The 27,271-nt window shown below is 36.2% G+C and overlaps 1 protein-coding gene across 1 annotated transcript in view; it reads right to left on the reverse strand.

The window, feature by feature from the left end:
• Positions 1 to 27,271, reverse strand: part of ZCWPW2 (zinc finger CW-type and PWWP domain containing 2) — a 175,441-nt gene that overhangs the window by 90,578 nt on the left and 57,592 nt on the right. The window contains exons 2-3 of the mRNA XM_032162248.2: positions 17,089 to 17,433; positions 624 to 783 (exon numbers count right to left, since the gene is read on the reverse strand). Of these exons, the coding sequence (XP_032018139.1) occupies positions 624 to 783; positions 17,089 to 17,433 (505 nt within the window). The remainder of the gene's footprint in view (positions 1 to 623; positions 784 to 17,088; positions 17,434 to 27,271) is intronic.

The raw sequence follows: 27,271 nt of genomic DNA on the forward strand, positions 1-27,271 counted from the left end.
AAAGAATTTAAAAATTACCAGATAGTCTTAAAATTGTTTCAAAAGGCAATCACATAAAGTCTTCAGTTGATTTTTATTATATTACCATTAGAAAAATAAAATTTAAGACTTGGCGCAGTGGCTCACGCCTGTAATCCCAGCACTTTGGGAGGCCAAGGCGGGCTAATCACAAGGTCAGGAGTACAAGACCATCTTGCCAAACACGGTGAAACCCCGTCTCTACTAAAAACACAAAAAAATTAGCCATGCATGGTGTCAGGCACCTGTAGTCCCAGCTACTCGGGAGGCTGAGGCAGGAGAACGGCATGAACCTGGGAGGCTGAGCAAGCAGTGAGCAGAGATCGCGCCATTGCACTCCAGCCTGGGCGACAGAGCAACACTCCATCTCCAAAAAAAAAAAAAAAGAAAGAAAGAAAAATAAAATTTAAAACTCTCACAACTATTTTATATCCCTACTTTCTTTGAGAAAAACACTAAAAATACAAATATTTGAATTAAATAAACAACATACATCATATCAATCTAAAAGCAAATAATTATATATATTTTATGATCAAAGATAAAAATTACCATAACTAAAAATAAGGGCAAGAAGAATAAAGTTTTGATGTTACTGTACCTACCTTTAATGTTATACTATAATGTCCAACGAATGTTGCCTTTATCCATGATCTTGAATGGGGATCACCCAGGAATTCTATGTGATACTCTTCAACATTTCCATCCAGGTCATAAGTTACATATTTCCCTTTAAAACGGTCAGGACAAAGTATCCCTGGCCAACTTTCAAAAGAAAATATTTGTAATTATTTTGATGCTTTTAAAAAGGCAGACATCAACACATCTATCAATCACATATTAACTTCCTCCTTTGAATTTTAATGACTTTTCACAAAACATATAGTCCTACTTATATCTTTCAAAGGTAGGATATTTGTTTGATACAAGTAATAAGTTGTATTTTATAGTTATAGAAAGCTTTGAAATGGTCACAAGTTTAAGGTATAGATAAGACATGAGGAAAGAATTATAAAGCAAAAGAATGACCTCCAGGGACAATAAGAGATATTCAGGCACTGATGATAGAAAAGATAAGAGAAAAAAAAAGATTCCTCAAATTCATGTAGAGCTGAATTAACTCTAAACAATCAAATGATTAATTAGCAAAATGTTAACCCACTAAGCATGGCTTCTGATGGAGTGGGAGAGAGCTGGTATTTCCTGAGCCAGGTCTGCCAAAGGAATCTTGGTAGCTCAGGCTTCGATAATGCTGTGGAGTCAAACTACTGTGGGAAAAGCAGAAATAGAGCTCTGCAGTTCCATCCTGTCTCCTTCCTCCATCTGCTGCATTGCCAGGTGACCACATTGTTCAAAAATCTTCAACATTGAAAGTAAAATTTATTCTTTATTAAAAACAAACATTTAGAGATATGTTCTTTCATGACATAAACCTCTACAAATTTCTTGATACGTTTCATTTTTCTCTTTGGTCTTCATTTCCCACTTTTGCCCATTCTATTCTACATTTTTTGTTGTATTTGGTTTTACTATTTTATAATATGCAGCAGAGAGCTCCTGTCATTAACACCCCTGATAAGCAAAAACTGAAATAATAATTCTATATGGAGTCTGAACAGGAAATTAGAGAATAGTCCTGAAAAACCTCTGAAGTGAGAAAACCCACACCTAAGAAGTTACTCATTTTACTTGGTTTATCATGTTCTGTTTAAAAGGAAGTTTGAAATAAACTAAAAATTTACGGGTATATAATCACTATAAAAATTCCTGATTGTGAATGTAAATAAAAACAAATTTAGCACTAAGAAAATTAGAATTTTTAAGTAATATATTTGCTCAATATTTTAAAAATAATTTCTGTAATTTTAAACAGTAAAATGAAAACTGATTCAAGGGTATTATAAGAGAAACTGAGGAGGAATATCACAGATGTTTCAAAGTGGTCAAAAAAAAAAAAAAACTGGGGTGGAATTGGAAGAGGCAACTTGCTGAGGCAAGTTAATTATGTCAGTGTTCCCAGCACTCCTTTGAGGCTTTGATTATCAATTTGATCCTCCCACCAACCTGATGAAGTGATGAAGTAAGTTTTTTTTGTTTTTTGTGTTGTTTTTTTTTTAGAGGGAGTCTCGCTCTGCCACCCAGGCTAGAGTCCAATGGTGCAATCTCAGCTCACTGCAGCCTCCGTCTCCCGGGTTCAAGCGATTCTCCAGCCTCAGTCTCCCGAGTAACTGGGATTACAGGCGCCTGCCACCATGCCTGGCTAATTAGTAGAGACGGGGTTTCACCATGTTTGTCAGGCTGGTCTCGAACTCCTGACCTCAAGTGATCTGCCCGCCTCGGCCTCCCAAACTGCTAGGAGTACAGGCATAAGCCATTGCACCCAGCCTATTTTCTTTATTTAAATGAAAAAATGAGTCTTGGAGCTATTCTATAACTTTCTTAAGAAGACTGTTAATAAAAGGTGAAAACATGGTTTGAAAAAGGACTTTCTAATGCCAAAGCCCAAATGTTTTCCACTAGACTAGATCACAGTCATGGCTCAGAAGTGGGATCAGTACCAAAGGGAGGGAAACCACAGGGAGGCTATATTCAACTCAAGAAAGGAAAAACAGAAAAGGACTTGAGAATAATTAGCCCAAAGATGGAATATTCAGCCCATAAATTACATTTCCTTGCTGGTTAAGAGCGTACACAACCATTTGATAAAGAGTACCAAGGTATGTGTGGTGTATAGTGTAGGGGGTATGTGTGTTTGTGTGTGTGTGTGTGTGTGTGTGTGTGTGTGTGTAAGAACGTGCTTTGCTTATTGAAGTGGGGCAACCATATGATCTCTGAAGGTTTTCTCCAGCTCTATGATAAAATCAATTTGATGAGGATTATCTTATACCATAGTCAAAAGAGTAAAGTTACTAAAATAACAAAAGGTCTTTCTTATTTGATGTTTGATCAATAAGGATTGCTACTGTATCAAGACCAAGGATAGAATGATGGTGTGCTTTCAGTGAAATAAAAATGAAAAAGATACAGATGAGTTCATCTCAGTAATATCTATTTTTTTCATTCAGATAATGCATTGTAACTATAGCTATTTTATTTATCTTACATATATATTAAGTCTACCATTTCTTAAATACTTAGTATTAATGTATCAAAAAATTGACTTTTTATTTTAAAAACTACAACTTTAAAATCAAAATTATCATCTTGTATTTTAAATAGCACAATGTAAATTATTAGGCTAAAACCATCCATGGCACAATTGCACTTATATATCAACTAAGTGTTAAAAAATTAACCAATCATTCTACACTCTGACCTACTGTTCAGAGAATAAAGCAGGAAGGGAAGGCAGCAAATAAGGTCAGTAAGCTATGACTAAGGAATGTACAGTAGAAATATGATAGAGTTTTACAGATCAAGATATAAAATATGTATATCTAATATACCAAAGCATTCAAAAATCTGTACAGCTGTCAAGTGTTACTTCACTTTACAGCACTGTAAAGTCCCAGTTAGACAGTGATGTTCATAATCCCAAATCCTGTACCCCTCTACCTTTTGTATGCCCCCACATGTTATAGCTCAGTGATCTGAGACACAGAATGCTTAGATTTTTCCAACATTTCCTAGTGGTACAGCAAAGACCAACACATGCTCAAGTCTCTTGACCAGCAACATTTTTCTCTGGTTTTGCCATAAACCAGACAAGACGCACTGATATGGTTAGGCTTTGTGTCCCCACCCAAATCTCATCTTGAATTGTAATTCCCATAATCCCCACATGTTGTAGGAGGGACCTGGTGGGAGGTAATTGAATCATGAGGGTGGTTACCCCCATGCTGCTGTTCTCATGATAGTGAGTGAGTTCTCATGAGATCTGATGCTTTTATAAGGGGCTTTTCCCTCTTTGCTCAGCACTTCTCCTTGCTGCCACCATGTGAAGAAGGATGTGTTTGCTTCCCCTTCCGCCATGATTGTAAGTTCCTGGAGGCCTCCCCAGCCATGCTGAACTGTGAGTCAATTAAACCTCTTTTCTTTATAAATTACCCAGTCTCAAGTATGTCTTTATTAGCAGTGTGAGAACAAACTAATACAGGCACCAAGCAGGTATGTAGACCTCACAGTAACTGGTTCCTCAGTGTGTTGTTATAAAGTTCAAACAAACATATACTTTACACATTTTTGGCAAATTAAAAAATTGTAAAGTGACATCATTATGGGCTGAATTTTGTCCTCCCCACACCCTTAAATTTGTATGTTGAAGTCCTACATTCAGATGTCGTCATATTTGAACAGAGAGCCTTAAAAAAGGTAGTGACATTAAAATGAGTTCATTAGGGTGGGCCCTAATCCAATATGACTGGTCTCCTTATAAGGAGAAGTGAAGACAGACATGCACAGAAGGAAGACCACGTTAGGACACAGCAAGAAAATAGCCATCTGCAAGCCAAGAAGAGGGTCTCAAAAAAAATTAATCCTGCAGACACTTTAATCTCAGGATTTCTGGCCTCCAGAACTGAGAAAATAAATTTCTGTTGTTTAAGCCACCCAGTCTGTGGCATTTTGTTATGGCAGCCCTAGCAAACAAATACAATCATATATATGTAAGATATTTGGTACAACTGAGAGGAGAAAAAATGATACAAAGATATATTTGCTTCATTAAGGTAACTACTTGTAAACTAAATTATTTAGATAATATTAAAATCTAAAGAAAGTACACAAATCATGCTGTAAAGAATCTGAAATCACAAAAATAAAATATCCATAAATTGCTTGAATTTGAGGACTGTAGATTATTAATCTGTTAAATTATCAATTGATATCAGTTATAAAATAATAAATCTATGCAACCCATAACCAAATAAAAAAAGTTATTACTTGTATTAGTTCATTCTCATGCTGCTATAAAGAACTGCCTGAGACTGGGTAATTTATAAAGGAAAGAAATTTAATTAACTCACAGTTACACATGACTGGGGAGGCGTTAGGAAACTTACAATCATGGCAGAAGGGGTAGCAAACACGTCCTTCACATGGCAGCAGGAGAGAGAAGTGAAAGAAGTGCTGAGTGAAGGGGGGAAAGCTCCTTATAAAACCATCAAATCTCATGACAACTCACTTAGTATCATGAGAAGAGCATAGGGGAACTGCCCCATGATCTAATCACCTCCCACAAGGTCCCACCCCCAACCTGTGGAAATTACAATGCAGATTACAATTCAAGATGAGATTTGGGTGGGAACACAGAGGCAAACCATATCATTCTGCCACTGGCCCCTCACAAATCTCATGTCCTCACATTACAAAACACAATCATGCCCTTCCAACAGTCCTCCAAAGTCTTAACTCATTCCAGCATCAACCCAAAATTCCAAGTCCAAAGTCTCATCTGAGGCAAGTCCCTTCTGTCTATAAGCCTGTAAAATCAAAAGCAAGTTAGTTACTTCTTAGATACAATGTGAGTACAGGCATTGGGTAAATACACCCATTCCAATTAAGAAATTGGCCAAAACGACGGGGCCTCAGGCCCCATGCAACTCCAAAATCCAGTGGGGCAGCCAAATCATAAAGCTTTGAAATTATGTCCTTTGACTCCATGTCTCACATCCACGTCACGCTGATGCAAGAGGTGGGCTCCCACAGCCTTGTGCAGCTCCACCCCTGTGGCTGTGCAGGGTACAATCCCCCTCCCAGCTGCTTTAACAGGCTGGCATTGAGTGTCTGTGGATTTTCCAGTTGCATGGTGCATGCTGTCAGTGGATCTACCATTCTTGGGACTGGAAGAAGGTGGCCCTCTTCTCACAGCTCCACTAGGCAGTGCCTCAGTGGGGACTCTGTGTGGGGGCTCCAACCCCACATTTCCCTTCTGCACTCTCCTAGCAGAGGTTCTCCATGAGGGCTCTGTCCTTGAAGCAAACTTCTGCCTGGACATCCAGGCATTTCCATACATCCTCTGAAATCTAGGTGGAGGTTCTGAAACTTCAGTTCTTTATTTCTATGTACCTGCAGGCCCAACACCATGTGTAAGCTGCCAAGGCTTGGGGCTTGTACCCTTTGAAGCAATAGTCTGAGCTGTATTTGACCCCTTTTAGCCATGGCTGGGACACAGGGCACCAAGTCCCACGACTACACAAAGCAACAAGGCACTGGGCCCAGCCCATGAAACCATTATTTCCTCCTAGGTCTGTGGGCCTGTGAAGGGAGGGGCTAACATGAAGACCTCTGATATGCCCTGGAGACATTTTCCCCATTGTCTTGGTAATTAACATTTGGCTTCTTGTTACTATGCAAATTTCTGCAGCAGGCTTGAATTTCTTCTCAGAAAATGGGTTTTTCTTTTCTATCACATCATCAGGCTGCTGATTTTCCAAACTTTTATGCTCTACTTCCCTTGTAAACATAAAATCCAATTCCAAGCCATATCTTTGTGAATGAATACATAAAACTGAATGCTTTTTAGAGCACCCAAGTCACTTCTTGATCACACTGCTGCTTAAAATTTCTTCCACCAGATACCCTAAATCATCTCTCTCAAGTTCAAAGTTCCAAAGATCTCTAGGGCAAGGGTAAAATGCTGCCAGTCTTTTTGCTAAGGCATAATAAGAGTCACCTTTATTCCAGTTCCCAAGATGTTCCTCGTTTTCATCTGAGACCACATCAGCCTGTACTTCATTGTCCATATCACTATCAGCATTTTGGTCAAAGTCATTCAACAAGTCTCTAGGAAGTTCCAAACGTTCCCACATCTTCCTGTCTCTTATCGAGCCCTCCAAACTATTCCAATCTCAGCCTGCTACCCAGTTCCAAAGTTGCTTCCACATTTTTGGGTATCCTTATAGCAGCACCCCACTCGGTGTGGTAACAATTTCCTGTATTAGTCTGTTCTCATGCTGCTATGAAGAAATACCCAAGACTGGGTAATGTATAAAGGAAAGAGGTTAAATTGACTCCCCAGTTCCACATGGTTGGGGATGCCTCAGGAAACTTATAATCATGACAAAAGGGGAAGCAAACACATCCTTCTTCATATGGCAGCAGGACAGAGAAGTGAGAATAGTGCCAAGTGAAGGGGGAAAAGTCCCTTATAAAACCACTGGATCTCATGAGATCTCACTCAGTATCATGAGAACAGCATGGGGGAATTGCTCCCGTGTTCTAATTACCTCCCACAGGTCCTGTCCCCAACATGTGGAGATTATAGTTTGGATTACAATTCAAGATGAGATTCAGGTGGGTTACAGAGCCAAACCATGTCATTACTGATCATAATTAACAAAATAATGTAAACTAGTAAAAATATTTCATGCCTGGTATTAGTGACATAAAAATTGGGATTCTAGGAAGTTGACGAGTCCCAACTCTACTGCCAGGATGTGATGACATGGGTGCACAGTCAAAAGAGATGGTGCAAAGTGAGAATGAAGTAGATGCTCAGTTGCTCCCTAGAGGCTGAGCAGAGTCCTATGGCTCTTGTGCCTCTGAGTTAGGGAAAGCACAGGTAGAGGACTACCTGGCAGTCATAGGTTTTAGAAGAAGAAGGTCTAGAGCATTACACATTGTTTCCAACTATCTAGAACCCAAAGAAGACTAATATGTTAAAAAGAACTCTAAGTGATAACAGAAAGTCAATTGTGGCCTCAGGACCTCAATGAAGAAGACTCTCTGGTTATTATAAGGTTCACACCACAGTATCTCATTGTTTGGCGACTGTTATTAGGCTGTCCTTAAGAGCAAACTTGAGTGGAGTTTACCTTGTAAACTTACATTGGAAATTTACATTTCTGAAGGAACCCACTAGAAAGAAGACCTCACTAAGAAGCAGAAATGGAGACTCCATGGCAGCAGCAATGGAGACCCCAACTTAACAGAAATTTAGAAACAATGGGTCTTTCAACCTAATTAACATCTATTTTAAAAGCGACTAATCCATAATGGTTACATTACAGTGTTAAAACTATAAAATGTAAGGGGTTTATATTTAATAGTTGGTGATTTAAAATTTCTAAAAGGATTATTGTCAAGCAATATCAAATTAAAAATAGCACCTACTCCATTCAGCATAAAATAGTCTCAAGATTTCTCACACTTAAGTCATAAAAGTGGGAAGTATTTTGCAGTTATTATGTATAACATGAATGGCTATTTTGATAGCCTTTGATAAATCACATCTCTTTTGGGCCCAAGAGTATTCATTTTAAATTACTACTTTATAAATATAAATAAAAACAGAGATGACTCTCAAAAAGAATCAGATGTTAATGAAAGAGAAACTTCTGTTCATATTTAAACATATTAAATTATAGAAAACCTTGCAGGCTGATCTAAAGACAAATTGTGAAAGACATTGTCACATGGCCAAATAAATGGAGCACTTCAGTATTTCTTCATGAGGCAGCGGGAAATTGACTCTTAGTCTGTATGTCACAGTTAAAAATGAATGTGCTAAACTAAAGGAAAAGCTGAGCAGAGACAATAGATGTAGAAAACATGATTACTTCCCCTCATCTCCTACATTCATCATCTTTTCAGACTTCAGGTGTTTGAAGAAAGCTGATGTCAACTTTTTGCCCTTACGCTGACCTCATTCTGAGTTCAGACACTATCAACCATGATAATGCATTGTGCACTTCCATTTCTCTATTTTTCCTTTTACTCAGATGAGAAATTCTGAAGCATTATCAGGAGATTTAATGATAGAAAGGGAGAGGAGTGGGCAACCCAATGGTAAGTTATCAGAATTACAAGAAACGTATATGATCAATTTTAGAATCTGTGGGTGGTGAGAAGTAAAATGCACAAATGCAACAAAATCAAATAGATATCAGTCATTGAAATCCATCAGAGGAAAGGGCAAATTTTGGCAGGACAAGTAAGCTCAAGAGAATGCAAATGTATCAGGAAGAAACTCATGTCTTACATATTTGTTATCCAGTAGAAATGATCTTTAATAAGATAATCATTGCCCCCATAGAAGTTGAAGTTTAATCATGGTTTCAGTTGCCACATAGCCAATCAGAAATACATGACTTCATGTTTAAATAGTGGTTTGGACGTATAAGTGGAGAGCAAACTTTACTTGGGGCTTTTCCCTAAACTGTTGGAAACAACATGGATGAGTTGGAATCATGACTAAATATTATATCTGCCAAGAAATCTCTGGACTGTACCTCATTGCAGGGGCTGATGGAAAAGGGAAGTTTTCCTTTCAGACACACACATTATTAGTACATTAATTCATATGCAAAATAATGCAAATGAAAAGTAATCAATTAATACTTTATAATACTAAAAGGATCTAGTAGAAATCTCAATTTATCAATTTATATACTGTGTCTAAAAAGTATCACTTGATTGCTTTAACTTAAAGCCATATTTTATTACCAAACTGGACTACAATATAATGCAAATATATTTTCTATAAACCAATTTTCATATTTATGACAGAGCTTTGTCAAATATCTGTGTAAATATTCCTGAAGTAGTTGCCGTAACACAGCCTAGTTTCTGCTTGACAATGTATCTTCCTGAATTAAGTGAGATATGTACCATTTTTTTTCTCTAAAGAGTCCAGACTCTTTCTAGCCAAATACAATAGTGTATGATCAATTTTTTAAAAAACAAGGCTGCTTAAACATTGTGGAGAGTTTTATCTTTCTCGTACATACAGATGTTTCCATCTTCAAGTATATAAAGGCATAATGCAAAGGTAAAATGCTATATATATATGTATATATATATATATATACACACACACACACACATATATATATATATACATATATATGTAAATATAATTTTTTTGAGGTAGAGTTTTGCTCTTGTTGCCCAGGCAGGAGTGCAATAGGGCTATCTTGGCTCACTGCAACCTCTGCCTCCCAGGTTCAAGCAATTCTCCTGCCTTAGCCTCCAGAGTTGCTGAGATTACAGGCATGTGCCACCATGCCCAGCTAATTTTGAAATTTTGGTAGAGACAGGGTTTCTGCATGTTGGTCAGGGTGGTCTCAAACTCTCAACCTCAGGTTATCCTCCTGCCTTGGCCTCCCAAAGTGCTGGGATTACAGACATGAGCCAGCACACCTGGCCTACATGTATATTTTTATAAGTACATAAATATATGCTGTGCCAGAATGTAGAAGTAGATATAACTGTTATAATTTGATTATTCCTGGAGTCTGCACATAGGAAAAGAAAGTGCTATTCTCTTGACAAATATTTGTTTTTATTATATAGATATAAAGCAGTTCTAGATTCTGTATCAGTCTCTAGTTAGCTTTATTATAGAGAGTCAACTTTTTTGAGAAAGAATAACTCTGATATGTCGACAAGATTGAGTTTCTGAGCCTTAGAAGCTACATGTAAGGCCATGGGCTAAAGAGAATTGACACAGATAATGCTACACCACTAGGTATCTCTGAGGCCAGCAGCTAATCTTTCCACTTGGAACTTCAACATCTATGGCATTGCTTAATTAAGAACTAATACTTGTTTCTAGTAGGTTAATGTTATCTTTATATTTTTCTATTGTAATTTATCCTGTTATTATCTTTCTATATATTTGTGCTACTGAATAAGCAATATAAGTAGATTTGAGTTTCTTAATCTGTATTTTAAGTGTGTGCTCAACTTAGTTCATAAAGAGGAATATATGTGACAAATTAGTCAGATGCATTCTACTCTCCAGTAAATAAGAAGGTAGATACAGCTTATTTTTTGGGCATTTTGATATCCCTAATCATAGATTAGAGATAATTGAGGTACTGGAGTAAAACATGTTTCAAGTCTTAAGCCTCAGCGACTAGCACAACACTACAAAAGAAAATTTTTAATCAAATTTCTAACACAGCATTTCAGACATAGTGACAAAAAAAATCAATTTTTTGAGTTAGAATTAAAACTTCAGAATTTTCATTAGAGAATACAAATACTGTGCTTCCAAAATGTTAATTATAGATAAAAATTATTTGGGACTACCAGTACCTTCATAAGTTCTCATAAAATAAGTGTTCATATTCATGTCTTTTAAAATATTTTTTCTTACATATCTATTTCCTCTTGATGTCCCTCCTAATTATTACATGGAAGCCAATTAACAATATAATTTTTAAACAACATTATCACATTTGATCTTTAGAAAAGGCTTCAGTAACAAACTCCACATTTTTCCTGATTTCCCATATGTGCAAAGATAGTAAGCACATTAGTTTGCTAGGGCTACCATAACAAAATACCATAGATTGGGTGGCTTAAACAATAGAGATTTATTTTTTCATAGTTGTGGGGGATTAACATATAAGATCAACACGTTGACATGTTTGGTTTCTTCTGAGGCCCCTCTGCTTGGCTTACAGATGTCCACCTTCTTGCTATGTCCTCACATGGTCTTTCTTCTGTGCACGTCTGTGTTCTAATCTCCTCATCTTATAAGGAGGCCAGTCATATTGGATTAGGGCCCATCTTACTTTTGGTCTCATTTTCACTTAATTACCTCTTTAAGAATCATATCTGCAAATATTGTCACATTCTGAGGTACTGAGGGTTAGACTTCAACATATGTATTTTGAGAGAACATAATTCAGCCCATAACCATAAATGATAGAGCAAGAATATACATCTAAGTATTGATTTAAAGGTTGTGTGTGTGTGTGTGTGTGTGTGTGTGTGTGTGTGTGTGTGTGTTGGAATAAGACCACCATAGTCTCTCTATGAAAGCCAACATCCTATTTTCTTCATGGAGAATAGTTGAACATGAATGAAAACAAGGTAGTGAGCCAAAATATACAGTTATAAGAATGTTAGGTTGAAAAATGCAATGTAAAATAGAAAGGAATTCTGGAAAGATAGCAGCAATGGTGGTATAGTTTTAGAATATCCTGAAATTTCCCCATAAATACAGGTAGGGCAACTATAATAGCAAAACCAAACCTGACACACACCACCTATGATGAAACTAAGTGGTAAGGTACCCACATGAACACCAAAATAGGAGAAAATGGGCACAAACTACTAAAAATTAAATGATCCATATAATATTAGCATCTATTTGAGAGGAAGGACGGTGGGAGGAGGAGGAATGAGGACTGCAAACTTGCAAGAAGCATTTACTGGAAAGTGCAGCAAGTTGAACTAAGAACAGCAGCCAAAACTGTGAGGTGGATTGCAACAAAATCTGAAAGTGTTGGAACGGTGTGGGCCCTATGAACCAACCAACGAAGATCCATTGCAGGATAAAAGCTCACAGGGGCCGGGCGCGGTGGCTCAAGCCTGTAATCCCAGCATTTTAGGAGGCCCAGGCGAGAGGATCACGAGGTAAGGAGATCGAGACCATCTTGGCTAACATGGTGAAACCCCATCTCTACTAAAAATACAAAAAATTAGCCGGGCTTGGTGGCAGGCACCTGTAGTCCCAACTACTCAGGAGGCTGAGACAGGAGAATGGCGTGAACCCTGGAGGCAGAGTTTGCAGTGAGTCTAGATCGCACCACTGCACTCCAGCCTGGGCGACAGAGTGAGACTCTGTCTCGAAAAAAAAAAAAAAAAAAAAAAGCTCACAGGATGAGAAACTACTGGGAGCAAAATCTAAACTGAAGAGGACAGGATCAATAAGAAACAAAGGAAAAAGAAGATACAAACAAAAGTGGGGATATAACATCAAAGGCATCAACCATGACAGAAAAAAACGATAAAGCAGAGTTCATTAAAATAAAAAAATACCTGCTCTGCAAAGTCACTGTCAAAAGAATAAGATGACAAGCCACAGAGTGGGAGAAAATATCTGCAAAACATGTATCTGATAAGACAGTGATATCCAAAATACACAAAGAACTCTTCAAACTTTACAATAAGAAAATGAATAACCAGATTTTAAAATGGGCAAAAAATCTGAACAGACACCCTACCAAAGAAGATATACAAGATGGAAAATAAGCATTTAAAAAGATATTCAAGAGCATATGTCCTTAGAAAAATACAAATTAAAACAATGAAATACCACTACATACCTATTAGAATTCAAAATTCAGGTAACACCAAATACTGGCAGGGAGGTGAAGCAACACTGCTGGGAATGCAAAATAATACAGCCACTTTGGAAGACAGTTTAGCATTTTCTTAAAAAAAAAAAAAACATACATACTCATAGCATACTGTCCAGCAATTGCAGTCCTTGGTATTTACCCAAAGGAACTGAAAACAGGTCCACACAGAAGGCTGCACATGGATGTGTATAGAAGCTTTATTCATAATTGCAAAAACTTGGAAGTAACCAAGATATCCTTCAGTTGGCGAATGGATAGATAAGTTGTCCTACGTATAGACAGTGGACTATTATTCAGTAGCAAAAAATACATGAGTAATCAAGCCACAAAAGGACATGGAAGAGACGTAAATGCATATTAATCAATAAAAGATAGTCTGAAAAGGCTAAATACTATACAATTCCAACTATATGGCATTCTAGAAAAGACAATACTATGAAGATGGTAAAAAGATAAATGGTCACCAAGAGTTTGGAGGGATGGAAGGGTAAATAAGAGAAACACAGAGGATTTTTAGGCCAATATAACTATTCTGTATGTACTATAATGGTGGACACGTCATTATACATTTGTCAAAATTCACAGAATATATATTCTGTGAATATTCATTCACAAAGAATGAATCCTAATGTAAACTATGGACTTCATTGATAATGATGAGTGAATGCTGTTTCATAGATTATAATAAATGTACCACATCAGTGTGGGATATTGATGGTGGGGCAGCTGTGGGTGTCAGAAGGAGAAGGGGACATATGGAAACTCTCTATACTTTCCACTCAATTTTTCTGCAAACCTAAAACCACTCTAAAAGATAAAGTCAATTAATTAAAATAAATAAAAATGTAAAGTGTTAAAAATTTAAAAATAAACATGGGGGAGAGAAAAACCTAGAAAATTTAAGAACGCGGGTCATATTTTTCATACTTTGAGAAAACAATAAAATAAGGGCTCTGGAACTTTGAATTAAGGGGAAAAAAGCTAAAAATCACACACACACACACACAAAAACTATTCTCCAACATATGGTTCTCAACAAAATGAAGCAGATTCATTTCTTTGCATTTCTCCCTCTAGCAAAAAATCTGCATGTTATATATGAAAAAAAATAAAAAGATTCTCAAAGTTGAAGAGAAAACGATAGACTAGCTAGGGATCCTGTGACTTGAGGAATGACATGGCAGTGAGTTTCTTGCACTTCATATTGCTCAGCTGGGTACTGAAGAAGTCAGCAACCCAGAAACACCAGTGAGTGCAACCAGACAAACAAAAAAAAGCTCCAATGAAGCCTGCTCTTTTTAGCCAAAGGACCAGGATAGGGGGAGCCTAGCAAGACAGAAAACTTACACAGAATAACTGCTTTACCCGAGAAAAACATCATGGAAAATATATGGCCTCCACATTTACCCCCATACCAAAGGCCAATGATGAGCCTGGACTGCAAATCACCCAGCAGTAATGGAGCACCCTTCCTGCTCAGGTGGTGGCAGAAAAGGCTTAGTAGGAAGCCGAGATTTTTACCACCTTCCAGGGTTAATAAGGCCCTCCCCTGATGGTGTCAATGAAGTTCACCTGGCAACAATAAAAAGGTCATCCTACCCCTACCAGCTAGAGTTGTGAGTGGGGAGCTTGAACTCTCACCTCTGCCCAGTGGAATTGAGGCACCCTTCCTTCCCTTGGACATCAATAGAGGCTGAGTGGGGAACCTCGACTCTTACTCCCATGTGGGAGTAGCAAAGAGGTGCTCCCACATATCCTGCTGATGTAGTAGCAGAAGCAGCCTGCTAAATAGGTTTAAATAAGATCCAAAATGAAAATAATATAAAGTCTAGTAAATAAATAGGAAATACAAAGAACCAAATGAACATTTTAGAACTGAAAATACAATATTTCTAAAAGCTCAATGGATACTTTCAATACAGTATGACTATAACAGAGAAAAGAATCAGTGAACTTAAAAAGACAACAATAGGAATAAACCAATCTGAATAGCAGAGAGAAAATGAAACCACAATCAGACTGAACAGGCAACCTACAGAATGGGAGAAAATTTTTGCAACCTACTCATCTGACAAAGGGCTAATGTCCAGAATCTACAATGAATTCAAACAAATTTACAAGAAAAAAAACAAACAACCCCATCAAAAAGTGGGCAAAGGATATGAACAGACACTTCTCAAAAGAAGACATTTATGCAGCCAAAAAACACATGAAAAAATGCTCATCATCACTGGCCATCAGAGAAATGCAAATCAAAACCACAATGAGATACCATCTCACACCAGTTAGAATGGCCATCATTAAAAAGTCAGAAAACAACAGGTGCTGGAGAGGATGTGGAGAAATAGGAGCACTTTTACACTGTTGGTGGGACTGTAAACTAGTTCAACCATTGTGGAAGTCAGTGTGGTGATTCCTCAGGGATCTAGAACTAGAAATACCATTTGACCCAGCCATCCCATTACTGGGTATATACCCAAAGGATTATAAATCATGCTGCTATAAAAACACATGCACACGTATGTTTATTGCGGCACTATTCACAATAGCGAAGACTTGTAACCAGCCCAGATGTCCAACAATGATAGAGTGGATTAAGAAAATGTGGCACGTATACAAAATGGAATACTATGCAGCCATAAAAAATGATGAGTTCATGTCCTTCGTAGGGATATGGATGAAGCTGGAAACCATCATTCTCAGCAAACTATCCCAAGGACAAAAAACCGAATACCGCATGTTCTCACTCATAGGTGGGAATTGAACAAAGACAACACATGGACACAGGAAGGGAAACATCACACACTGGGGACTGTTGTGGGGTGGTGGGGGGAGGGATAGCATTAGGAGGTATACCTAATGCTAAATGACGAGTTAATGAGTGCCGCACACCAACATGGCACATGTATACATATGTAACAAACCTGCACGTTGTGCACATGTACCCTAAAACTTAAAGTATAATAATAATAAAATAAAAAAAATACCCGGGTGATGAAATAATCTTCACAACAAACCCCCATGAAACGAGTTTACCTATACAACAAACCTGCACATGTATCTCTGAACCTCAAACTAAAATTAAAAGAAAGAGAAAACGATTTGAAAAGAGAAGAAACATAACTAATGAAATTTTTTTTGTAATTTTGACAAAAAAGACTAAACCAGAAGAAACACAAGAACAATTGATAATACCTTCAGAAAAAAAAGAAAAAAATTAAATTTTAAAAAATTGAAAAGATAAAAACCGTTTAAGAAAAGGTAATAGAAAAGATAGACAAACAGCCACCATAAGTAATATCAAAATCCTAAAATAAGAAAATCAAAGCAATGCAACAGAACAAATATAGTAGGTTATAATTTAATAAACCTTAGCTAAAAATAAGACTTGAAGTTATATACTGAAAGTGCACACTGCATACTTGGGAAATCCAACCCAGAATGGGAAATATTGGAATACAATAAATCTACATAAATCTAAAGAAAAAAATATTTTAGGTATCTAGGCAACAATTATAGAAAACATGCTTTTCAAATGACCGTGAAACATTAATAAGATATGCCACAAGAAGGTATGGTGGGCCATACAATCAGAATCAGTGGAACTGATTACAACGGATTTAAATTAGAACGCAATAAGACACATTAAAATTCCCCAATATTTGGTAATTTAAAACAACTTCCAAAAAACGGATTTCAAAAATGAAATCACAAAGAAAATCAGTAAATTTTTCAAAATGAATAATAAAACACAGTATATCAAAATTTGTATGATGAAGCTACAACACTACTTGGAGAAAAATTTATAGCTTTAATTGCCTATATTGGAAGGAAAATAAGATTTGAATTCAGTTACCTAACTTTCCCATTTAAAAAGCTAGAAAAAAATCCAAAGAAGTATGGAAAAGAGCAATGATAAGAAATCAACAAATAAGTAGACAAAAGAAAAATGTTGAGTCTTCAAAAAGGTTTTTAATATTCACAAACCTGGCAAGACTACACCTGAAAAGTCATAAAACTACACAAACCTTACCTTGGCCAATTCTGTAATTTTACCAAAACCAGGCTTCCAAGAGGGAGCTGTGAATAGACAATCTTAAATCCACACTGATGAAGCTGAGACTCTTCAGGGAAGTCTTCTTCAGAAATTGAGCAGTTATTATATCTTGAATCAGTGTTCATGAAGCAGTACCATGGTTCATCATGATCAACTTTGGCTGCATCCTCACTTGATAACAATCTCCATTTCAAACAATTTTCATTCTCACATTGAACCCACACTTTGTTTACATACATGTTTTCCACTGAGGAATCCATTGCATAGTTACAATATTCAATCTTTCCATCCAATTTTTCTTTATCCATTAAGGCATTTAATCTGAAAAAGAAGAAAGAGGAAAATAACAGAACGAGGATTCAAGAGTATAAGGAGAGAAAATTCAAACCAAAAATCAGAGAAATTCCTCTTTGATATCTTCTGTGCCCACCCCCTCTCTATCCTACAAAGACTACATATGTTGAACACGTTGTTTCCACCTACCCAGAAATAAGCGAACAAAATAGAAACAACAATCACTCTGAGCATAAAATGCACCAAAATTAAAAATAAGAAAAATATGATGGAGCCAAAGGGGAGTAGAGGTTGACTATAATTTCTATTAACCTAATATTTAGCACACATCTGGTATACATCAAGTACATTTTCCCATGATAACAGCTAAGCCTTACTGAATGCTGACTATGCACCAGGTATTATTCTAAGTGCTCTATACATATGGCTCACATAGTCTTCCCAACAACCTTATTATGCTCATTTTTACAGACAAAACTGAAGCTAAGAAATGTAAAGCAATTTGTCTCAGGTCCTGGAGCTGGTACGCAGTAGAGCTGGAATTTAAATGTCGGCAGTTTGATTCTAAGTATGTGATCTTACCCATCAGTTTGTACTGCCTCTTGAGTATATATACAGCATGACTAAATGATCATTTTCTTCTGTCTCAGGAAATCAAATGCAGCAAAATATTTCAACATATAAAAATGCAAGATTTTTAAAAATTAAATAAATCTCTTTCTTATATAGTTTCAGCTTTTATTTATTATTACTTAAATTTCTCAGAGCTTTTTTGTTAGAAAAATTTTAAACATATAGAAAATTTGCATTGTGTAACAAAGCCCCCCAAATTCTGGCTTCAATAACAATGTACAGTAATAAATAAATATAAATAAAATACAAGTAAAACTAATTATTGGCAACTTATTTTGCAATACAAAGTCTATTTCTTAAAAATACAAAGACTGATGTACCATACTATCAAAGTATAAGCACCATTTAAAGAATCCTTTAATTTATAAGTTAACCATATATTTAGAAGCTCACTTACTTATGTTTGTCATATACCTTACCAGGGCCACTGCAAATTGCTTTAGAAATTTGTCCATATATTTCAATAGCCATAGTTCAAAAATTTTGACCTATTAATCCCATTCATGCAAACGTAATAAAATAAATTTTAAAAAGACCAACCAATACATACCAAGACCAAAAACATTCAGTGTAACACTGTTTTTCATGTAGAAAGAGTGAAAAAGTCTAAAAACAGAATCAAATCTAGCAGAAGATACAAACTTTTACTAATGATATTTGTTTGTTTTAATGTGTTTAATTCTTTAATTGATGAGAAAATGCATAAGGGCAAAACCGCAATGTGGATTGCAACTGAAGAGAATAAATGTTTTCTCTACTCTCTGTGTCACCAGTCAGTAAAGCAGAAGTGACTGAGGTTAGACTTTGGAGCCAGGTTATGTGTTACTCACAGAGTCCCTGCCCTTTGCTAGACTTTCACTTCACATCAAGTTTGTGTATGTAGCAGCTTTTTTTGCTTGTTTAGTTCCAGTCTTCATATGCTATCTTACTATGCTGGCTAAGATAGATATAACATTGACTAGAAGCCATGATAGTAGATTTTTTTTTCTAATTTTAAAGAGAATGCTTCGAATGTTTGACTGGTATGCTGGGAGACGGTTTTTGTAGAGACCATTAAAAGGTTACAGAAAGTTGTTCTCCTTCTATTACCAGCTTACCAAAAGGATTTTTTTGTTGATATTAATCATAATGTGGTGTTTAATTTCATCAAATTCTTTTCTGCATATACTGAGATAAATATATGGTTTTTCTTTTAAAATATATTGATTGGGTACACATTGTATTCATAAATTTTTGAATAATAAACTATATTTGTATTCTGGATAATCTCTACCTGGTTATGCCTCATAAGTTTTTAATATACATTGCTGTATTTTGTTTATTAATAATTAATATTTTTACATGTGTATATAAATAAGATTTGTCTATCATTTTATTTCTCCTTTTGTCTTTGTCTGGTTTTCATATCAAGATTATAAAATCACTTCATTAAATAAAGTAAAAAATGTTCCCCCATTTTGGGAAAGCTTGCCTAAGGGAGGAATTTTCTAATTTTAACATAAATTTTATGAATGTTAGTATATCTACTATATTTCTCATTATATTTCTGTCTTTCACTTTGAAGTTTGTTTATGCCCTCTCTTTTTTCTTCATTTATCTTGTCAGAGTTTATTAAACAACCAGAATTTGAGTCCCCTCATTTTTTTGAATTCTATTTAATGAATAGCTGCACTTTTCTTAATTCTTTCTTTCCTTTTACTTTCTTTGGACATTCTTTGTTGCTGTTATTTTTCTCTTCTTGAGTTGATGCTTAGTTAATTCATTTGCAGTCTTTTCTAAAACAAGCATTCAAGGTTATACATTCCTATCTCATTATTGCTTTATTATTTAGTTTTAAACACAAGGTTTCTATTCATCTTTTACCCAAGAGTTACTTAATTTAAAAAATTCAGAAGGTAGGGGTATTTAAGAGATTTTATTATTGATTTTTAATGTAATTGTATTTTGGTTAGAGAATATAATCTGTGTGATATTGATTTTTTTGGCATTTGTTTTGTTTTGTGGCCCTACTTAACAATACTTGTGAATGTTATATGTGTGCAAAAAAATGATGCATATTTTTCAATTGTTGGGTGCAAGGTGTACATTTAATCATTATACCAAGCTTTGTGTCAACCATTATAAATAAAATTTTATGATTGTGGGGTTAATTTTCTCTATCCATACTAAATGGTTGATATATTAACTACTTAAAGGGCTATGTTAAAATCTCCCATAGTAATTGTGGATTTGTCAATTTATCCCCATAATTTTGTCAGGTTTCTTTGCTTATTAAATATATACATGTTCAGATTTGTTACATCTTGTTGGTGAATTCTTCCTCATCTTATGTAATGATGCAATTTATCCCTAATAATTCTTTATCCCTAATAGTTCTTTGCCAATCTACTAGCTTAATTAGTAGAACCAAACGATTCGGTCCACTATTAACATAGCAATTAAGATAGTAGTTATGTTTCTGATTGGCTTGGTCCTAGTTATAACTTTTACCATCCCTTTACTTTTACCTTTTCTAATATTATGAGTTTCCTTGTCTCTGCCTCCTGTAAACAATATATAGTTGGGATTTGCATTTTTATCCAGTCTAAGATATGATCTGCTAACCAGTGATTTTAGTTCATTTACTTTGACACTGATATACTTGCATTTTTGTGCACCTTTTATTTATTATGCTATTTCTTTACTTATTTTCTCCTTTCCTAACTTGTATTAAAACAAATTAATATTTTTCTTCTCTATACTGGTTTTGACAAGTTTATGTTATTTCTATTACTTTAATAGTTACCCTTAATACTACTCTTAATACACGATTTAACAAGGTATAAATTAATCAATATCTCTACCTTCTTCAGAATAACAGAATGCTTTAATCCAGATGACCTTTGTGCCTTTATCTCATTTCTTTCCAGCATCACAGTTCTATTTTGCATTTATACCTCAAAATTTGTCACAATTATCACTAGTATGTTTTCTACGATATTCATTTAGATTTTTCCATATGTTTTCCAGTTTCTTTGCAACCTAACGGTATTCACTGAATGAGGATGGTGAGAGAAAGGGAGGAAACAGTGGCCGGGCATGGTTGCTCACGCCTATAATCCCAGTACTTTGGGGGACCGAAGCTGGTGCATCGTTTGAGGCCAGGAGTTCGAAACTAGCCTGGTCAACACAGCAAAACCCAGCCTCTACTAAAAATACAAAAATTAGCCGGGTGTGGTGGCAGGTGCCTGTAATCCCAGCTAATCATGAGGCTGAGGCAGGAGAATCGCTTGAACCAGAGAGGCAGAAGTTGCAGTGAGCCAAGATCGCACCATGCACTCCAGCCTGGGTGACAAAGTGAGACTCTGCCAAAAAAAAAAGGAAAAAAAAGAAAAAATTAGGCCATCTGGAATATCTGGAATATTTTCTGTGTTTGTGAATTAATAAGATGGAAGACTCTACTTTTGTCTATGTAGTTAACCAATGACCCAAATAATATTTATTTAATTCTTCATCTTTTAGTAATTGGTCCGAAATGGCTCTTTATCCTAATTCACATATGTGCACATGAATCTATTTCTGGGCTCTGTATTCCTTTCTTTCAGATGTCTTTTCCTGTACCAAAAGAGATTCAGAAAATTCTAAGTCTAAAGCAGGTATTGAGAGTCTGTATGAACAACTGAGCTGAGGGAAAATAGTTGGGGTACAGATCTAGAAAGAATGAGATTATCAATAACAAGTTCATTCAAGGACATTCTATTTACTTTTATTTAATAAGTAAGAAAAATAGGCTTTACTAATACTTAATATGAAATTGACACTGGAATCTTCACTAAGACCATATGTAAGCTGGTCATATCTGAGGCCTCCTGCTGAAAAGGTGGGAGATGCCATAACTTAAGAGAGTTTCACAAATGTGCCTTTCAGTTACTCATTTACAATTACTATAATGCAATGTATTAGAGTTACATTTAACTAACTAAACAAGTTTATAGAATATATTATCTAGATTAAACTATTCCTCACAAAATAAAGTTACTTTAGAAAATTTCTAAAAAGAAACAGAAAAACTAGACAACATTAATAATGCAAATAATGAAGTATGAGAGAGATGACAGAAAGAAGAAAGTAATTACTGTCACTCAATCACGTAGGATTTTGTCCAACGTGCAACCAATGGATTGCTATAAAGGGGAAACTTTGTGGCATCACATCAATAGAAAGCTTATGAAAATTCATTATGACTGTCTCTTATAAAATGTTAAGGGGATTAAAAGATTACTTTTAAATGGTAGATAAGGTTTTCAGATTTTCTTACGACGTTGGGTCTCATAGTGGATAATACTGAGAAGATAAACTAACACTAAGAAAATGTCATTATTCCATCCCAGGGATGAAGCCCACTTGATCATGGTGAACAAGTTTTTTGATGTGCTGCTGGATTCGGTTTGCCAGTACTTTATTGAGGATTTTTGCATCAATGTTCATCAAGGATATTGGTCTGAAATTCTCTTTTTTGGTTATGTCTCTGCCAGGCTTTGGTATCAGGATGATGCTGGCCTCATAAAATGTGTTAGGGAGGATATACGCAAATCAATTAATGTAATTCAGCATATAAGCAGGACCAAAGACAAAAACCACATGATTATCTCAATAGATGCAGAAAAGGCCTTTGACAAAATTCAACAACCTTCATGCTAAAAACTCTCAATAAATTAGATATTGATGGGACGTATCTCGAAATAATAAGAGCTATCTATGACAAACCCACAGCCAATATCATACTGAATGGGCAAAAACTGGAAGAATTCTCTTTGAAAACTGGCACAGGACAGGGATACCCTCTCTCACCACTCCTATTCAACATAGTGTTGGAAGTTCTGGCAAGGGCAATCAGGCAGGAGAAGGAAATAAAGGGTATTCAATTAGGAAAAGAGGAAGTCAAATTGTCCCTGTTTGCAGATGACATGATTGTATATCTAGAAAACCCCATAGTCTCAGCCCAAAATCTCCTTAAGCTGATTAGCAAATTCAGCAAAGTCTCAGGATACAAAATCAATGTACAAAAATCACAAGCATTCTTGTACACCAATCACAGACAGAGAGCCAAATCATGAGTGAACTCCCATTCACAATTGTTTCAAAGAGAATAAAATACCTAGGAATCCAACTTACAAGGGATGTGAAGGACCTCTTCAAGGAGAACTACAAATTGCTGCTCAATGAAATAAAAGAGGATACAAACAAATGGAAGAACATCCCATGCTTATGCGTTGGAAGAATCAATATCGTGAAAATGGCCATACTGCCCAAGGTAATTTATAGATTCCATGCCATCTCCATCAAGCTACCAATGACTTTCTTCACAGAATTGGAAAAAACTACTTTAAAGTTCATACGGAACCAAAAAAGAGCCCGCATCACCAAGTCAATCCTAAGCCAAAAGAACAAAGCTGGAGGCATCACGCTACCTCACTTCAAACTATACTACAAGGCTACAGTAACCAAAACAGCATGGTATTGGTACCACAACAGAGACATAGATCAATGGATCAGAACAGAGTCCTCAGAAATAATGCTGCATATCTACAACTATCTGATCTTTGACAAACCTGACAAAAACAAGCAATGGGGAAAGGATTCCCTATTTCATAAATGGTGCTGGGAAAACTGGCTAGCCATATGGAGAAAGCTGAAACTGGATCCCTTCCTTACACCTTATACAAAAATTAATTCAAGATGGATTAAAGACTTACATGTTAGACCTAAAACCATAAAAACCCTAGAAGAAAGCCTAGGCAATACCATTCAGGACATAGGCATGGGCAAGGACTTCATGTCTAAAACACCAAAAGCAATGGCAACAAAAGCCAAAATTGACAAATGGGATCTAATTAAACTAAAGAGCCTCTGCAAAGCAAAAGAAACTACCATCAGAGTGGACAGGCAACCTACAGAATGGGAGAAAATTTTTGCAACCTACTCATCTGAAAAAGGGCTAATATCCAGAATCTACAATGAGCTCAAACAAATTTACAAGAAAAAAACAAACAACCCCATCAAAAAGTGGGCAAAGGACATGAACAGACACTTCTCAAAAGAAGACATTTATGCAGCCAAAAAACACATGAAAAAATGCTCATCATCACTGGCCATCAGAGAAATGCAAATCAAAACCACAATGAGATACCATCTCACACCAGTTAGAATGGCCATCATTCAAAAGTCAGGAAACAACAGGTGCTGGAGAGGATGTGGAGAAATAGGAACACTTTTACACTGTTGGTGGGACTGTAAACTAGTTCAACCATTGTGGAAGTCAGTGTGGTGATTCCTCAGGGATCTAGAACTAGAAATACCATTTGACCCAGCCATCCCATTACTGGGTATATACCCAAAGGACTATAAATCATGCTGCTATAAAGACACATGCACACGTATGTTTGTTGCTGCACTATTGACAATAGCAAAGACTTGGAACCAACCCAAATGTCCAACAACGATAGACTGGATTAAGAAAATGTGGCACATGGCCAGGCGCGGTGGCTCACACTTGTAATCCCAGCACTTTGGGAGGCCGAGGCGGGCGGATCATGAGGTAGGGAGATCAAGACCATGGTGAAACCCCGTCTCTACTAAAAATACAAAAAAAAAAATTAGCCGGGCGTGGTGGCGGGCGCCTGTAGTCCCAGCTACTCGGAGAGGCTGAGGCAGGAGAATGGCATGAACCCGGGAGGCGGAGCTTGCAGTGAGCCAAGATTGCGCCACTGCACTCCAGCCTGGGCGACAGAGCAAGACTCCTGTCTCAAAAAAAAAAAAAAAAAAAGAAAATGTGGCACATATACACCATGGAATACTATGCAGCCATAAAAAATGATGAGTTCATGTCCTTTGTAGGGACATGGATGAAACTGGAAATCATCATTCTCAGTAAACTATCGCAAGGACAAAAAACCAAACACCGCATGTTCTCACTCATAGGCGGGAATTGAACAATGAGAACTCATGGACACAGGAAGGGGAACATCACACTCCGGGGACTGTTGTGGGTTGGGGGGAGGGGAGATGGACAGCATTAGGAGATATACCTAACGCTAAATGATGAGTTAATGGGTGCAGCAAACCAACACTGCACATGGATACATATGTAACAAACCTGCACATTGTGCACATGCACCCTAAAACCTAAAGTATAATAATTAAAAAAAGAAAGAACGGCAACTGTCAAAAAAAAAAAAAAGTCATTATTACTTAAATAGTGATACTCATTTTCAATTGCATCTAACTTAAACCTCTTGGTATTTTAGATCTGATACGTTTTATCTAGGCTAACAGAATTTAGAATATAGATCATAAAATGCTTATTCTTTTCAAACGAGATTGTCATTGATTCCATTACATTTTCTCCAACACTTTGCTGGTTTTCAAAACTCCTGCCACATATAGAAGATGCAAATGACAATGAGGAAGTGAATGTGTTCACAAGAATGCTAGAGCCTTTGAAGGGATCCCTATATAATCATACCTAAGTAGACCAGAATTAGTTTATAAAGACAATGACAAATGCAAAGCTATGCTGAGTACAATATTTGCTTCATTCAACTTTTGTTTCTAATTGTTTATTTCATAACTTAGTTATATTGAACTAGAAAATGCAGAAAAACAAAATATTAAATTTTAAAAATAGAAAACACAGAATGGCTATTTAAAATTATGAAGTCTTAAGTTCAAGGAAATGTATATGAATGGTTATGGACACTCAATTTTCAGCCAGACAACTCTACCACTCTTTATTAGGCAAATTAGTTAACCACTCAAAATCTCTGCTCCCTTACCTGGGGATAATAAGAGCACTACTTATTACCCTATATTGAACTCCTAGCATATTATTTTGCACACTGGGCATACTCAATTTTTTTTAATAAATAGATGACTTTAAACATCAATTCAAACAAATATTGAGTTCCTATTAAAAGTTAGACACTATGAACAAAAGATGAACAAGAAACAATTCCTGTTCTTGACTCAGAACAACATAGATACCAAGTTCCATAAAATACTTGATAAATGTAATACAGTGTGATGTTAGATGTACAAATACCTAGGAGAACACAAATGAGAAAATAATTTTCTTAAAATAAGAGGGGTCCATGAAGGATGCATGGAGCAGCTAGCATTTGAGCTGAACCTGAAAAGATAAGTAGTTCACTTTGGCGAGGTGAAGGAGCAAAGGAGCACATAGGAGGAAACTCGCCAGGTGCAATGGCTCATGCCTGTAATCTCAACATTTTGGAAGGCCAAGGCGAGTGGATCACTTGTGCCCAGGAGTTTGAGACCAGCCTGGGCAACATAGTGAGATGCGATCTCTACCAAAAATAATTAAATTAGCTGGGTGTTATAGGGCACACCTATATTCCCATTATTCAGAAGGCTAAGGCATGAGGATTGCTTCAGTTCAGGAGTTGGAAGCTGCAGTGAGATATGATGATGCCACTGCAGTGTAGCCTGGGTGACAGACTGAGACCTTGTCTGTCAAAAAAAAAAAAAGAAGAAAAAAAGAAAAGGAAATTCCATGAAAACATGCATGCATGTAACGTACAAAAATATTGAGCTGAGCTGTTAGGACACTTTTTAAGGGAGGTAAAGTCATAGCAGGTGAAGGTGGAAAAAACTCAGAAGAGTCTTATTTACCATATTATGTTAATAGACCTTATTATCCTGGAAGCAAAGAGGAGTCATTGTCTGTTTAAAACTAAGAGTATCTCAAAAAATCAGATACTTCATAATTTCCAAGGCACATATTTTTACATTTAAACATCTCAGCAACCACACTGTATCTTCCAGTCAATATCCTCTCAAAGTCATGATGTAGCTGTCATTGCCTGTACATGAATAGACTTGATAATTTAAAGTATAAGCTCACCCAATAGTGCACAGATACGGTTTTCTCATGCTATGACTGGACAACAGTCATTACAAAAGCATTTCAAGAACTCTGATGATTTCTGAATCGTCTTCAGGGTCATTCTCCCATTTTCTTGGATAATAGATCTTGGCTTCTGTTGAGATTGCTAATTTCTTTATCAGATGGTCATTTAGCCACACCCTTCATGTTCTCTCCTGAACATGCTTTCTCATTCTTTACTGTATGTGTAGGCTGAGAAGTTTCCAAATCCTTAAGTACTGCTTCTCTTTTGATTAACAATTCCATCCTTAAATCACTTCTCTCCTCTTATACTTTACTATTAGCAGT

This window comes from Hylobates moloch, unplaced genomic scaffold (assembly GCF_009828535.3).
Source record: "Hylobates moloch isolate HMO894 unplaced genomic scaffold, HMol_V3 SCAFFOLD_8, whole genome shotgun sequence".
Taxonomy (NCBI): Eukaryota; Metazoa; Chordata; class Mammalia; order Primates; family Hylobatidae; genus Hylobates; species Hylobates moloch.